Here is a 14,356-nt window from a genome sequence, read left to right on the forward strand (position 1 = left end):
GGAGAGTAAATAACATTTAAACTACATAAAATGCACACAGGAAATCATAACACTGGGTAACTAATTCTGCTGGTTTATCATCTTCTTAAGAACTATAACTGATACTCAATCTTCAATCCTACCATGTGCATTCATACTAGGCTATTCCTCCTTACAGTGTGTCTTCTAAACACAGGCCAATTAGGAAGAGTATACTTTGAGAAACTTTCACGAAAACACGTCTATATTACGGACTAGCAATTTAATGAACAAATACATTATAATTAGTCCAAGTTAAACTGGCTTATTAAAAGAAAAACCTACCAAATTAGTCTAAATTTTCTATTCTGTTTTAATGTTACTCATTGCTTTCTAAACTTATAAATTCAGAATAAACTAAAAAAAAATTGATGTAACTGTACACCTCAGGAAGGCATACCAGATACACGCCTAGGTTAACTCTCACCTTCTACTCTCTCTGTTTTCTAGATTGCATAAAAAAGCTGTGCTCAGTCACTTTCCTGCAATTTTTTTAGTACTACTGCTCTACAAAAAATTTTATCACGCCAAGAAGTCTTGATAGGAGTTCCTGTCGTGGCGCAGCAGAAAAAGAATCCGACTAGGTTGTAGGTTCGATCCCTGGCCTCACTCAGTGGGTTAAGGGTCCAGGTTTGCTGTGAGCTGTGGTGTAGGTCGCAGATTTGGCTCGGATCTGGCATTGCTGTGGCTCTGGTGCAGGCTGGCAGCTGTAGCTCCAATCGATTAGACCCCCAGCTTGGAAACCTCCATATGCCATGGGTGTGACCCTAAAAAGCAAAAAAAAAAAAAAAAAAAAAAAAAAAAGAATAGTCTTGATAATGGACAATAATAATGATGGTCAGACAATGGATTAGATCTAGCTACTCAAATATTTATACCATCACTACATATGCACACACACCATCATGTGTATATGTTGTATTTAAAAATGAGATGAGCCAAAATTAGCTTAAAAGAGTTTTGACTCAAACAGCCAATAGGCATGGGCCTGGTTAAGAAAGACTAATGTGTCAGCCATTCTCTTGATTATTATTGCCTTGCATTACCAATTAAATTAATATCCAGCTATATCCAATAACAAATATTATGCCTCTACTCTCTAAACATTTTCCTGACATTTGCTTTCTTCTATCATAAACAAAGGACATAAAACATTCATCCTCCCCAGAAGTGTCAGACCTTTCAGACCTTGTGTACCTTCTAGAACTTAAGAAGAAAATTAGCTGCTCATGTTTCAAGGGAATTAGGCCTTAAAAAGGAAATTATATCCTGAGATTCATAAGTATTTATAAAAATTAACGAAGAGAATTAAAACACAAATACAGTAATGGAACTAATAAGCTTTGACTTTAATTTTTCAACAACATAAAAGTAACTATGTCACTCTCTTTATTTGCAGTTGCATAATGATTTAGCCTTTTCAAGATGCTTTCATATGTATCTCATCTAATCTGTACAGCTATTTAAGTGTGGTTCTAGCCATTTTATACACAATAATCAAACACTAGCGTCATTTACATATTATAAAAGAGCTTTTAACAGCAGGCAGAATTAGAACTCATGCCTCTTGACTATTAAGCCCTATATATATTTTTATTTTTATCATTATCATTATTATTTTTTGTATTTTTAGGGCGGCACCTGTGGCATATGGAGGTTCCCAGGCTAGGGATTAAATCGGAGCTGTAGCTGCTGGCCTACACCACAGCCACAGCAATGCCAGATCCAAGCCGTGTCTGCGACCTACACCACAGCTCACAGCAGGGCAGGATCCTTAACCCACTGATAAATGCCAGGGCCCAAACCTACAACCTCATGGTTCCTAATTGGATTCGCTTCCACTGTGCCACAATGGGAACTCCAAGCCCTGTAGTCTTACAAAGCCCTTACCACTAAGTGAAAAATCATATTCCATAAATGAAAATAAGGACAATTAATATTTTCATGAACAGTGTTTCCAAAGCAAACAAAGAAGTATCTGAAGACCTCAATACGCCAAGGATAGTAGAAGGATATAAACAAATACTTACTAAGCTTCTCCAGCTCAAGCCGCAAGCTTTGGCATTCTCGGGTTTCATTCACAAGTCTCTCCTGACTGTGGGACAGCCTCTTCTCTATCTCAAAGTACTGCTGTTCTATAGATAACCAGAGAAAAAAATAAAATCAAACACACATGTGCACACACTTTCAATACTGCCACTTATTTTTAATAACCTTGATTTTAAATAATGAGTCATAGTTTCAGAACTAGAATTGGAGTAAAAAACAGAGTGAACAGAGAAAAGGACTTTAACATTTCCAACTGACTTATATTTACATGACATAAAAAAACAAGGCCTGAGGGGTTTTAAAAAATTATTTGTCTATCCCACAAGATTATGAACCACTTCAAGATATACAACATGCCTTTTTTTTTTTTTTTTTTGGTCTTTTTAGGGCCGCACCTGCGGCATATGGAGGGTCCTAGGCTAGGGGTCGAATCAGAGCTGAAGCCACCAGTCTACGCCACTGTCACAGCAACATCACATCAGAGCTGCATCTGTGACCTACACCACAGCTGAGGGCAACACCGGATCCTTAACCCACTGAGTGAGTCCAGGGATTGAACCTGCGTCCTCATAGATACTAGTCAGATTCATTTCCTCTGAGCCATGACGGGAACTCAAGGTATTTTCCCCACAATCATTAGTACAGTTTTTAGTGTACAGCAGACTAAAAAATATATATTTATTAAATGGAAAAAAAAATTACTTAGGTTAAAAACTACTTTGCTTTAAAAAGACTTGAATTAAAACAGCCAAATACCTGAGTGTATAAAATTACTAAATTTATGTAAAAATAAATATTACATTTCCAAAGGAAGTGACGGATAGTATACTGTTCAGCACAGTATCAGACACAAAGAAGACACTCAATGTTTATTGTGTGAATTAACAAATAGAATGCAGTGTACTACCTTCAATGCTGGGAGCCAGAGAATTAATTTCCATCATAAATTCTCCTTGATAATTACACTTAGATTTTTGAAGTGAAAATTTATCCAGAATTTTCAATCGACCTAGCAAAAGCCAGTTATCAACCTCCTCCAAAAAAACTGGTAAACCAAGACACACAACAAAAGTTTATCTTTTACTAACGGTAATTACTGTGTTCTTAATCTTTCTTCAACGATGTTCACACTACTATTGCAAGGAACTTTCTTATTTGAGAAACTACTACAGGTATTTATAAACAGGTCTTAATACATTTTCTATCAAACCCCAACTTTTAGAGAGAAGTTGGATATATTAAGCATTTACTGAACGGTCACTGTGTTTCCAGCGCTGTCTTATGCACGTACTCATTTTTGCGACCATCTAGGTCATCACGGGCCAGGGCGACACACACTCAGAAGAGGTGCAGGAAGTTATCAATTAGACAAAAGCTTTGAACGTAGATGACTAGAAAACAGAGCGGAATTTACTGTGATTGTACTTGCGACCTACAGACACAATTTCCGTTTACTGGACAACGTTAGGTGTCCCTAAATGAAACCGACTTAATTACAAAGAAAACGGAACCCAATGTGGATTGAAATTTTAAAAACAAACAAACTGTGAGAGGAGCAGCTAAGGGCCTGGGGTGCTCCTGGAGCCGAGGAAGCGATCGAGTGAAGCCGCAGGCAGTGCGAGCTTGCAAGGGGAGACCAGCCATCGCCGTGGAAATAAGGGCGGGAAGAGCGTCGCACTTACCGCTCTCCACCTTAAATTTCTCATGCCGCCCCTTCAGCCCATCGATCTCGGATTGCTGGTCAGCAAGGAACTTTTCAAGTTTGTTCTGGACGGACTTAGGCAGCTTGTTCAGTTCTGCGCGCTCCAGGACTTGCTGCAACACCGCCGCCATGTCGAACGGGCCAGGGACCGCGGCGCCAGGGGCCGACGGAGCAGAAACGATGAACGAGGAAGACCAAGAGGACCCAGAAGCCTGGGCGGCCGCCTCTGCCGCCTCGCTCGGAGGCTCGCGCGCGCCCGCCCGCCGGAGACTCCCGCGGCGGGACCCTGGGAAACCGAGTCCTGCGTTAGCGGCGGCACCAAAAGCGCCACAGCGCCCGCGCCCGCCGCCGGAAGCGGTGCACCCTGGGAATCCGGGTTCAGAGGCAGCCTCTGACCCCGTCCTGCCTTCCTCTTTCCGGCTCTCTTCTCCACCCACGTCGCGCCTCGCTGGCCTCTGGGAAGAGTAGTTTTTTTGATTCCTTCTTGTGCCCAATTCCGCCCCACCCCGTCCTTCTTCTTTCTCCCCGCCCCCCGACTTTCCTCGCCTGCCGCGTGACCACTTGTCCGCTAGGTGGCGCCACACAGTACTCATCATTCACGTTCCTCCCCGAAGAGCAGGGCTACCTTACCGTCAAAGCTCCGGGATGACATGGGTCGTCCTCTTTGGCGGCTTCTAGACACTGAGCCACTAGAGGGCATCGGTCCTGGCAGGGCCTGACGGCAGGCCCCGGGCTACCGCCACGCTCTCAATGGCTCCCGGAAGGGGGCGGGGTGGCAACCGCAGTCGCTTTGGCTGAGGCGCTGCGGTGAAAGGAGGGGGCCAGTTGCGTCATCAATATGCGTCACCTGACTCGAGAGACCCCCCTCCCCACCCCGGCTTTGGAGTGGGAAGTGAGGTGCGGGAAGTCCGTCGCTTTCTGATGAATTCATTGGCTGTGGAATTGGGACCGGGCTGGAATCTGGTCCCTGGGGGCTGGTACTTGCACTTTAAACCCCCTTCTCTGGGGGCTGATAGTTTGACGGATTTGTCTGTCGCACGTGCACATTCTGAGCACAGGTGAGTCAGCCTGAGAGAGAGAGAGAAGAGAGTGTGTGTGTGTGTGTGTGTGTGTGTGTGTACGTGTACGCGCGCGCTCGAGCCCTCGGGCGCAGAGCGCTGCCTTTTCCAGGAGGAAGGAAAGGGACGGAGGGTGGTAAACATATGGATGGACGCTCTTGTACAACAGTCAAATCCAGTTGTGACAGACCTAATTTTTTTTGACAGACCTGCTTTTCTTTTTGTGTATGTGCAGCGGGGTGGGTAACAGTGATTCAACAGAAATTTAAGGAGCTCGATTCATTTTCCAGAAAGAGATTTTAAAGAAACCAACAGGAGTTTAAGTGTACTTTTAATTTTTATGTTACAACTTAAGGTTGCAGAAAATGTTGCCTTGTGTTTATATTTTTAAAGTGGAAAAAATGTGTGGAACAGAAGTTTTTAAACACATTCTTAAAAAAGCCCACTTCTCACCCTGCCAAGAACAGCTTGTTTCCAGATTGTAGTTTTGTGACTTCTAAGCCAAATCCGTAGATTGTTTCATGCTTGATTACTCTTCTGAAAGAATTTGTGAAATTATTTTTTGAAAATAAAGCATTCCTAATATGTCATCCTCCCTACTATCCCCACGACCTTTGAGAACAGTAGGGAGGTTAAGGTTGATTTTTGTCCCCCCAAAATATTTTTTATAAACACTTTAATTAAGGTTGCAGGTATGTGCACTTCTTTATTATGTTCTAGGCCCACAATATTATCATGTTATTGACTTACTACCTGGAAAATGCAGATGTTCTGTACTTGGACTCACAGAATCCTAAAATTAGATAAATTTTCAGATGAGCTGTGGTTTAAATTCTTTATTTTGTAGACTAGGAATCCAGAATCTAAGAAAGTAGATTTGTTTCAAATCATCGTTTGGACAACTTGCAAGCTTCTGATACAAAGCATTTCAGGAAAAATTGAACTGCATACGGTAAGATTTACATTTTTTGTAGTGGAGTGTATTATTTTAAAGGTATTCCTTTTTTTCTTTTTTCCACTTGTGGCATGTGGAAATTCTGGGTAAGGAATTGAACCTGCATCACAGTAATAACTAGAGCCACAGTAGTGGCAGCACTATATTTTTAACCCACGCAGCCATTAGGAACTCCTAAGGGTATTTTTAAATACTGTGGATTTAAGAATGAATAGAAATCTAAATTAGAAATTGATTCTAGAGCCAGACTGCCCAGAATTTAAATCCTACCTTTTCCACTTAGCAACTTTGTTACTTGGGCAATTGACGTTACCTTTTTGTGCCTCAGTTTCTTCATGTGTAAATCAAGGGTGTATATATAGCTCCTACCTCATGGGGTTTTTTTTTGTGTGTGAATTTAAATGTAACTGCATGTAAAGTACCTAGAACAATACCTTATACAAAGTGGAAGCTCTACAAATGTTTGTTATTGTGGCATTGCTGTTTGTCTGTTTCCATAATTACAGCTGTACCATGAGTTAGTCAAGGGCAGACCTAAGTATTATTCACATTATCCCACTTGGCACAATTCCTAGCGCTTAGTAGTTCTTCATAGTATGCCTACTGAATGCATGAACTTGATTCTCCCACAGAGCAACTCAGAAATTAGCATCTTTTCTATTTTATAAATGAGCAGTGAGGCTTAACAGGTTATCAAATGTAATGCACCTAAGGTGTAGTAGATCTAAATGAGAAATCAGGGGTGTTGACTACTAGTTTAGCGTTCTCTTCTTTATCCAGGGTATGGGAATAGGTTTTATCACGCATGTCATCGTGACTTACTGTTAGTCATTTCCTGCAACATTCGTTGAGAATTCTGGAGCTACATTTGAACTTTGCAAGAAAGTATACCCTATTGACTGAGTAATCACTGCAAGGTATGGGATAGTATCAGGGTAGAACAACTGCTCTCTGTATACTACTCCTATGAGAAAACGTTGTAAATTATATTTTTTCCCTAAAAGTGCTGTATATGTGTGTGTGTATGTATGTGTGTATATATATGTATACTTTTTTTTTTTTTATAATTTAGCAGGTTGAATTAGTTCTTAATAATGGGAAGAACATACATTGTAGAAGAGACTGTTGGCCAGTATCTTTCAAACCTCAATCTTCAAGGGAAGACTTTTGTCTCTGGTCTTTTAATAGGGCAGGTATGTATCCTTTCCTGTGCATTTATTGATAAATTATCTGCTTATTTAAAATTAAGATATGCTGTTTAACAGTAAACTCAAGTTAGGGGATGGAGGGATGGAATAAGGAGTAAGAATGTAGCCCAGATTTGCCCAAGTCAGAACATACTTTCTTTTGACAATGTAAAAGTAACTTAAAATGTAGCAGCTCCAGGGGTTGCCATCTTGGTTTGGCAGTTAACGAACCCGACTAGTATCCATGAGGATGCGGGTTTGTTCCCTGACCTTGCTCAGTGGGTTAAGGATCCAGCATTGCTGTGAGCTGTGGTGTAGGTCACAGACATAGCTCGGATCCTGCATTGTGGCTGTGGTGTAGGCTGGCAGCTACAGCTCTGATCTGACCCCTAGTCTGGGAACCTCCGTGTGCCAGGGTGTGGCCCTAAAAGAAGACAAAAGAAAATTTAGCAACTCCAAAATTAGAATTTTACTGACCAGATTATTCATATTGTATTGTCTTTCCGACGTGACTTTTACTCCCTTCTAATCTTAATTCCCATTTGTCCTATTTACAAAAGTAGCTTTTGACATTTTTATTCCTATTTCTGGTTTGTCTTATCCCAGACTTATAGCAAATGGAAGTCATGTATTTTGTTACGTACTATAGTACCCATTTATTGAATTTTTTAAAAATGTTGATTCAGTAGAGGAGAGGGGAAAGGGATTGAGAGAAATTTGGAAATCAGACCAATTTTATTTCCCTCTTCGAGTTAAACCTTAAAAATCAATACAAAATGGAATAGACATTTCGAACAGTTAGTTTAAAAAGCATAAACACTCACTGATTTAATTGAAAGAAGAACATGTTAATCAGCAGGGAGAACTGGTCAGCAGTACAAGGCAACTAAAAAAGGAGAGTCACACAGACCGACGGCTACATTCATCTAAGCACTATTTGGGGGAGAGCGTACTGTGGCCCAAGCGTTGATTTTGAGGCCTAATAGCAAATAAAACTATTAAGACACTTTTCTTTCTGGATATTTTTACATGCTGCTTTAAAATCCTCAAATCACATTGATAACTTTATTCATTCTGATTGTTTTCACATTTCTAAGCTACTTTCTCTTACAATTTGGTGCCCCATGTTACTACTATAAAGGATGCACTGTGCAAAGGATTTGTGCGGTCACAGCCCTTCATGATATCCTAGTTTTCAGCGTCATTCCGTTAATGTCAGTATAGCCCTGGGAGGCCCGTATGTTCTCAGAGTTTTTACAAATCTGATGCACTGTTCACCTAGCAGGTACCACCCTGTGAGGCATCTCATTAGATAGACAAATCACCTCTCTCAGCAACAACGTGAATTCTTTTTGATTCATGCTACTTGGTGTCTTCGAATGGGATTCTTTTTGCCAGGAACCTTTTATTTAAGGTTTTGTACTTCTCTTTATTTTAAAATGTTAAGAGAAGAAGAGTCTTAGAAAAAGATGTGATCAGTGAAAAATAAAAGGTCAGGGAAGAAATAGCCTCTTCCCAACTTGCCTTACTGCTCACAGCCTGTCTCTAGAGCTCAGCAAAACCACCACCTTGCAGATAAGTCTCCTGCAATTTAGGGGAGAATTCTAATCTGTCTCCATGCTGCCTGGATTCTTCATGCTTCTTTCTCTTTATTCCATAGTTCATCACTTTTCTCTCCTTCTCCTCAAGCTTTCAAGCTGGCCTGTTTCTTACTCCCAGGGTTAGTTTGTTTTTCTTTTGAAAATTACGGATTTTCTTTAAAGAAAGTGCTTTCTTAATCAACACCCACCTTTTCCTGTGTACACTTTAATATAACTTTCTGGAAATAACTTTTTTTTTTTGTCTTTTTGTGGCTACTCCCGTGGCATATGGAGGTCCCCAGACTAGGGGTCAAATCGAAACTGTAGCCGCTGGCCTACACCACAGCCACAGCAACACAGGATCCAAGCTGCATCTGCAACCTACACCACAGCTCACAGCAACGCTGGATCTTTAACTCATTGAGCAAGGCCAGGGATCGAACCTGCGTCCTCCTGGATGCTAGTCAGATTTGTTTCTGCTGAGCCATGATGGAACTCCTGGAAATAAATTTTACTGAAATAATTTCCTTTATTTGCCATTCCAGGATGACACTAATGGAGAGAATTTCAGGTCATGTGTGAGGATGACATCATTCCAGCTTGATATTTTACTCTTTCCTTACAGGAAATTCTCACTGTAATGAAACTGAGTTATTAAATATTCTCTAAATTTATCTTTAGGTTCTCCACTTTTTGTTTACCGTTTAATTGCTATTAAAACTGAGGAGCATAAATCTAAAATCAGTTCAGTTATGTATCCCACATCCCCTTTATTTTTTTGTGGACACCCATGTGCAAGTTCCTCACTATCATTGTTTCAGTGGAAGTAGGGAGCACAGGGCTGTTTGTTGCTTTATTTTCCAGGGTTTTTATATTTGCTGAATCATCTAATCTCTTCAAATTAGAAACTAAATACAATAACTAGAAAACTGAGTGCGCATGTTATCTTTTGGTTTAAATGCAGTACATTCACTCATCCAGGAAGCCATTTTTTAGGACCACTGTGTGGTTCACATTCGGGATGCCCAAATAAATAAGGCACTGATATTAAATATATTAAAAGATAAATAGCATGTGAGGGAAATGTTTTAAGGCTATGCATGGAAATTGGTTTCCCTGGAGATTCCGTTATAATATAGGTATTAACAGTTTTATTTACAATAACAACTGCTCAGTTTTTGTGTGTCATAAGGGCTTTGCATTCCTCGGTCAGATATCACTCTAAATAAGCTTTTCTAATTTGTTTTTAAGTGTTCTTCACAAAAGGATTATGTGATTCTTGCCACTAGAACGCCAGCCAAAGAGGAACAGAATGAGAGCCCCAAACATCCCAAAGCTAAGTTGGATAACTTGGATGAAGAATGGGCCACAGAACATGCCAACCAGGTCATCATGTTTGTCTCTTTATGTCGATAAGTTTGTATTTATTCGACTAACAAAAACACTTTATCCTCAGGTTACTAGACTAGAATTTTAAAGTATTCATTCTTAAGTTTTCTAAATTTGGGTAGTATATCAAAAATAGAAATTTTTTTGCTCTATTTCATCCATCATTTTATTTTTTATTTGTTGACTACTTGTATCTATCTAGTGTTAGAAAAAGCACTTTCTTACTTGAGGTTAAGTAATCCACCCAAGAATAACATAATAGATTGTGAAACTGGAATTCGAACCCAGGCATTGTGAGTTGAAAACTTTTGATTTTTTTAAAAATTTTTGTTTAATTGAAATATAATTGATTTACAGTGTTGTGTTAATTTTGGCTGTACAGCAGTGATTCAGTTATATATATATTATATGTATATGTTTAAAAAAATCCTTTTCAATTATGGTTTATCACAGAATATTGAATATAGTTCCCTTTGCTGTACAGTAGGCCCTTGTTATTTATCCATTCTATATACAGTAGTTTGCACCTGTTAACCCCCATCTCCTATTCCATCCCTCTCCCACCCCTCACCCGTCCCTTGACAACCAAAAGTCTTTTATCTGTGGGTCTGTTTCATCAAAAGTTCATTTGTGTCATATTTTAGATTCCACATGTAAGTGATATCATATGGTATTTGTGAAAGCCTTTGTTCTCATATACTAGTGTGCTTTTCCATTGTTAACTTTTATCTATTGTGTTTTTTGACCTATCTCCTGCTATTCGTCATTTACCTTATATCCAATTTTTTTTTTTTACTTTAAAATAATACTGGTTACTGATAAAATTATTGCTGGTCAGGTTGCTTTTACAACTTAAATTAGGTACTGAGGAAATAAAATAATGGTTAAATTTTTTAAATGTCCTTAGAATTTATATTTTGACTAAAGTGAAAGATATTATTACAAAACCAATCGTGAGGGAAATGAGATAAAAGTAGAACAGTGCTATAGGAGTATAGAATGAGGAATGATTACATATCTGCCATGGTTGGATTCAAACAGCTTCACAGAAGGCTCTGAACTTGAAAGATGAATAGGACTTTGACATTAGATGTCAGGGGGCACACTGAATGTGCAAAGGATAGTCTGGATAAATGACCTGAAGGCATGAAAGTTAAAGGTGTGTGAGGAGAAGAGCAAGCAGGGTGTATATAAAAGAAAGCTTTTAGACATATGACTATACAGAGCAAGTTTATGGATGGTTTTGGAGTGCCATCCTAGAAAGCGAGAAGTTCATTTGGCAGCCAGTAGTTAGTTCTGTGGTAGACTTTCAGAGCTCCCTATTTTGAGAAGGATTGATCAGCCAATAATTGACAAAGTAACTTCAATGTCTTGGTACAGTGCAAATGGAGAGTAGAGAGATTGGAGAAGGAACAGAACACACAGTTACAGTAATAGTTCAAAAAAGGTGACATGAGCCCAACTAGACTCTTAAGTTTCCTGAGGACATGGGTTGTGTCTGTTTTGTTTATGGCTGTATCCTTAGTACCAAGCATAGTATTCCCATAGTTTATGAGGAGAACTCTGAACTTTTGGATAAATGAATGGATGAATATACAAACTAATGCAGTGGGCTAAAACTTCATTAGAACATTTCAGAGAAAGAACTAGTATCCACATGATTGAGAGACCAAGTAGATTGGCAGTGAAGAGAGATGGTGCGGCAGTGGCTAAAGCTTACTGAGATTTCCTCAGGGGTCTGGGAACATGGTATTGCCATTACATGAAGAGGAGACAGATTTGTGGTGGGTGAGAGGGAATGATGAGTAAATTCACTTAAAAGTAGTTTTTGAATAGATTACATCATCCAATAAATACTATATTAAAGTAAAAATAGAATTATTTCCTTCGTCAGTCAACTTTAAATCTTCAAACACACACATGTTTATCTGTTTTTGTGATGAGAGTAGTATATAGTTATTAAAAATATGAGAAGTATTTAATATCATCTTTTAATGAAATATTAAATATTTTACACTAACTTTCTACTGTAATTTTGCTTTTGGCCTTCTACAAAACTAGATCTGTATATCTGTTTCTAACCTATCTATATACATACGACTTAAAATTTATACAGCAAAATAGAAAAATAGATAACCCTTTTGCCTCTAGAAAGAAACTTAATTTTCCCAGGTTTTTTTTGTATTTTATTTTTGTTTCTTTCCTTTTTTGGCCACACTTGTGGCATATGGAAGTTCCCGGGCCAGGGATCAAATCCAAGCTGCATCTGCAACCCATGTGACATCTGTGGCAATACTGGATCCTTAACCTACTGCTCCAGGCCAGGGATCAATTCAGCAACACCACAGAGAGGAGCCAGATCATTAAATTACTGTGCCACAGTGGGAACTCCCAAGAAGTAGTTAATTTATTTGTTGATGATTTTCAAAAGATAGGTAGGTTCCCTGTGCTAAATATGAAAACTTTATTCCTTATTTATATATGTCAGGCTTGTATCACTGTAGTAAATAGAATTTATGAAGTCAGAGGGAACCATCAGCAGACAGTGCGAATATAATAAGGATTAGACTACAGTATCTAATTGTCTGAAGACTTAATTTTCTGATCAAATTTTTCTGATCAGTGTTCTTATACATAACAAAAAGTAGCCAAAACACTCTGATCTCATAGTATAGATGGTAAGAAGGAATACATGTGGCATTAAGAACTAATCACCGGAGTTCCCGTCGTGGCACAGTGGTTAGCGAATCCGACTAGGAACCATGAGGTTGCGGGTTCGGTCCCTGCCCTTGCTCAGTGGGTTAACGATCCGGCATTGCCGTGAGCTGTAGTGTAGGTTGCAGACGCGGCTCGGATCCCGTGTTGCTGTGGCTCTGGCATAGGCCGGTGGCTACAGCTCCGATTCGACCCCTAGCCTGGGAACCTCCATATGCTGTGGGAGCGGCCCAAAGAAATAGCAAAAAAAAAAAAAAAGACAACCCCCCCAACACCCCCCCCAAAAAAACCCAACACATCAGGTGTTTAAATTGACTAAATAAATACTTGGAGTCAGCCATGTGGTCCAAAAGTCAATGAGCAAGATCCAGAAAAGAAAAAAAAAAAAAAGAACTAATCACCATCATAAGGAAATACAGTATATGTCACAAACCTTAAAAATAAGTATAACTTTTTAACCTTGTTATCCACCTCAAGAGATTTATCCTAAACAAATAATTCTGTAAACACAAAAATCGCTAGGATTTTTTACCAATATTGTTTTAGAGTAAAGGAAAATTGGAAATAATATAAATGCACAGTATCAATAAATAGATTTTAGAAATTGAGGTAAACCTAATCAATGGGAAGCAATGGATTTTCAAACTGGACTTGCTCTGTTCAAATCCCAGAGTCTGCTGAATGTCATAGAGATGCAGAGGTAGTTAAGAATTAACTTCTTTCCTTAAAGAGACCCCAGATCATCTAGTAAAGTACACAAACAGCCATAGTGTGACGAACTCCATGGGAAAACCACACTGTAGTCCTATGGGAGTTCATAGATCAAAGGCTCAGGGAAGCAGCTTCCTCAAGCTGACTTTGTTCTGACGTGTCTACATATAAGAGAAAAGTCAGTTCAGGCTGTGGGAGCAGCTTAAGTATAGTGAGTTAGAAAGTCTGGTCATATGTATGGAGAACAGTAAGAAGTTTTTGACTGATAACTAGAATATTTCATGGAAACTAGTATCAAATGAGGCTCTGAGTATCAGAGCAGCCAGATTTTAGTCTAGAACACCAGTCTGAGGTAAAATTTGTATTTTATTTAGCTAATAGTAAAAGCCATTGAAAACGTTTGGAGATATTTCAGTCTTTGATCTTATGAGCAAGGATATTTATTGATAGAGTTAAAGGGTGTCATTATTAAATGGCTTTATTTATAAAGCAATTTTAAGGTAAAAGTTTAGGACACTCTAGGAAGATTGTGTACATAATGACACCCCATTCATCTTGGTTATCATCCATTTCTCAGTATTTTAATCATTTTTTCAAAGCCCCTACCTCAGTTTTCCACATATGGTTGATGCTAGGTAGGCATTTCCTGAATTAATATTTTATTTCTCGAAGACAAAGGATTGCATGTAATGTCAAATGCTTATGTTAACACTCTGTTTCTCTTTTTAGGTATCCAGAATGCTTCCAGGGGGACTTTTAGTTCTTGGGGTATTTATTGTTACAACTTTAGAAATGGGAAATGAGTTTCAAAATACCCTGCGAAGAGTAAGTTTGAAATTTCAAAAATTCTTAAGATTACATCTTCTTAATTGATTATACTTGTATACAGTGATCCTAAGCATAATTAGATTAATTCTTTCTGCTGGGATTATGTTGAAACAGCTTTTTCCACTCAGTTGCTTGGTATCATGAGTGTAATATATGTCAATATT

General features: G+C 38.9%; 2 protein-coding genes across 5 annotated transcripts in view; one reads left to right on the plus strand and one right to left on the minus strand.

Moving 5' to 3' along the window:
• Positions 1 to 4,553, minus strand: part of TPR (translocated promoter region, nuclear basket protein) — a 58,716-nt gene extending 54,163 nt beyond the window's left edge. The window contains exons 1-3 of one of the 2 annotated variants that reach the window (XM_013977898.2): positions 4,400 to 4,553; positions 3,750 to 4,055; positions 2,049 to 2,153 (exon numbers count right to left, since the gene is read on the minus strand). In XM_013977898.2, coding sequence (XP_013833352.2) covers positions 2,049 to 2,153; positions 3,750 to 4,055; positions 4,400 to 4,469 — 481 coding nt within the window. In that variant the 5' untranslated portion in view covers positions 4,470 to 4,553. Of the gene's footprint in view, positions 1 to 2,048; positions 2,154 to 3,749; positions 4,168 to 4,399 lie in introns of those variants that run through there. The other variant, XM_021063816.1, reaches the window with a different exon arrangement.
• C9H1orf27 (chromosome 9 C1orf27 homolog) overlaps positions 4,608 to 14,356 on the plus strand; it is a 202,529-nt gene continuing 192,780 nt past the window's right edge. For all 3 annotated transcript variants that reach the window (XR_002335971.1, XR_002335970.1, XM_005653747.3), the window contains exons 1-5: positions 4,608 to 4,827; positions 5,675 to 5,779; positions 6,855 to 6,975; positions 9,801 to 9,935; positions 14,094 to 14,189. Coding sequence is in view for 1 of the 3 variants with exons in the window: in XM_005653747.3 (XP_005653804.1) it covers positions 6,877 to 6,975; positions 9,801 to 9,935; positions 14,094 to 14,189 (330 nt within the window). In the remaining 2 variants the exon portion in view is untranslated. The remainder of the gene's footprint in view (positions 4,828 to 5,674; positions 5,780 to 6,854; positions 6,976 to 9,800; positions 9,936 to 14,093; positions 14,190 to 14,356) is intronic.

The sequence above is a fragment of the Sus scrofa genome, chromosome 9 (assembly GCF_000003025.6).
Source record: "Sus scrofa isolate TJ Tabasco breed Duroc chromosome 9, Sscrofa11.1, whole genome shotgun sequence".
NCBI lineage: Eukaryota > Metazoa > Chordata > Mammalia > Artiodactyla > Suidae > Sus > Sus scrofa.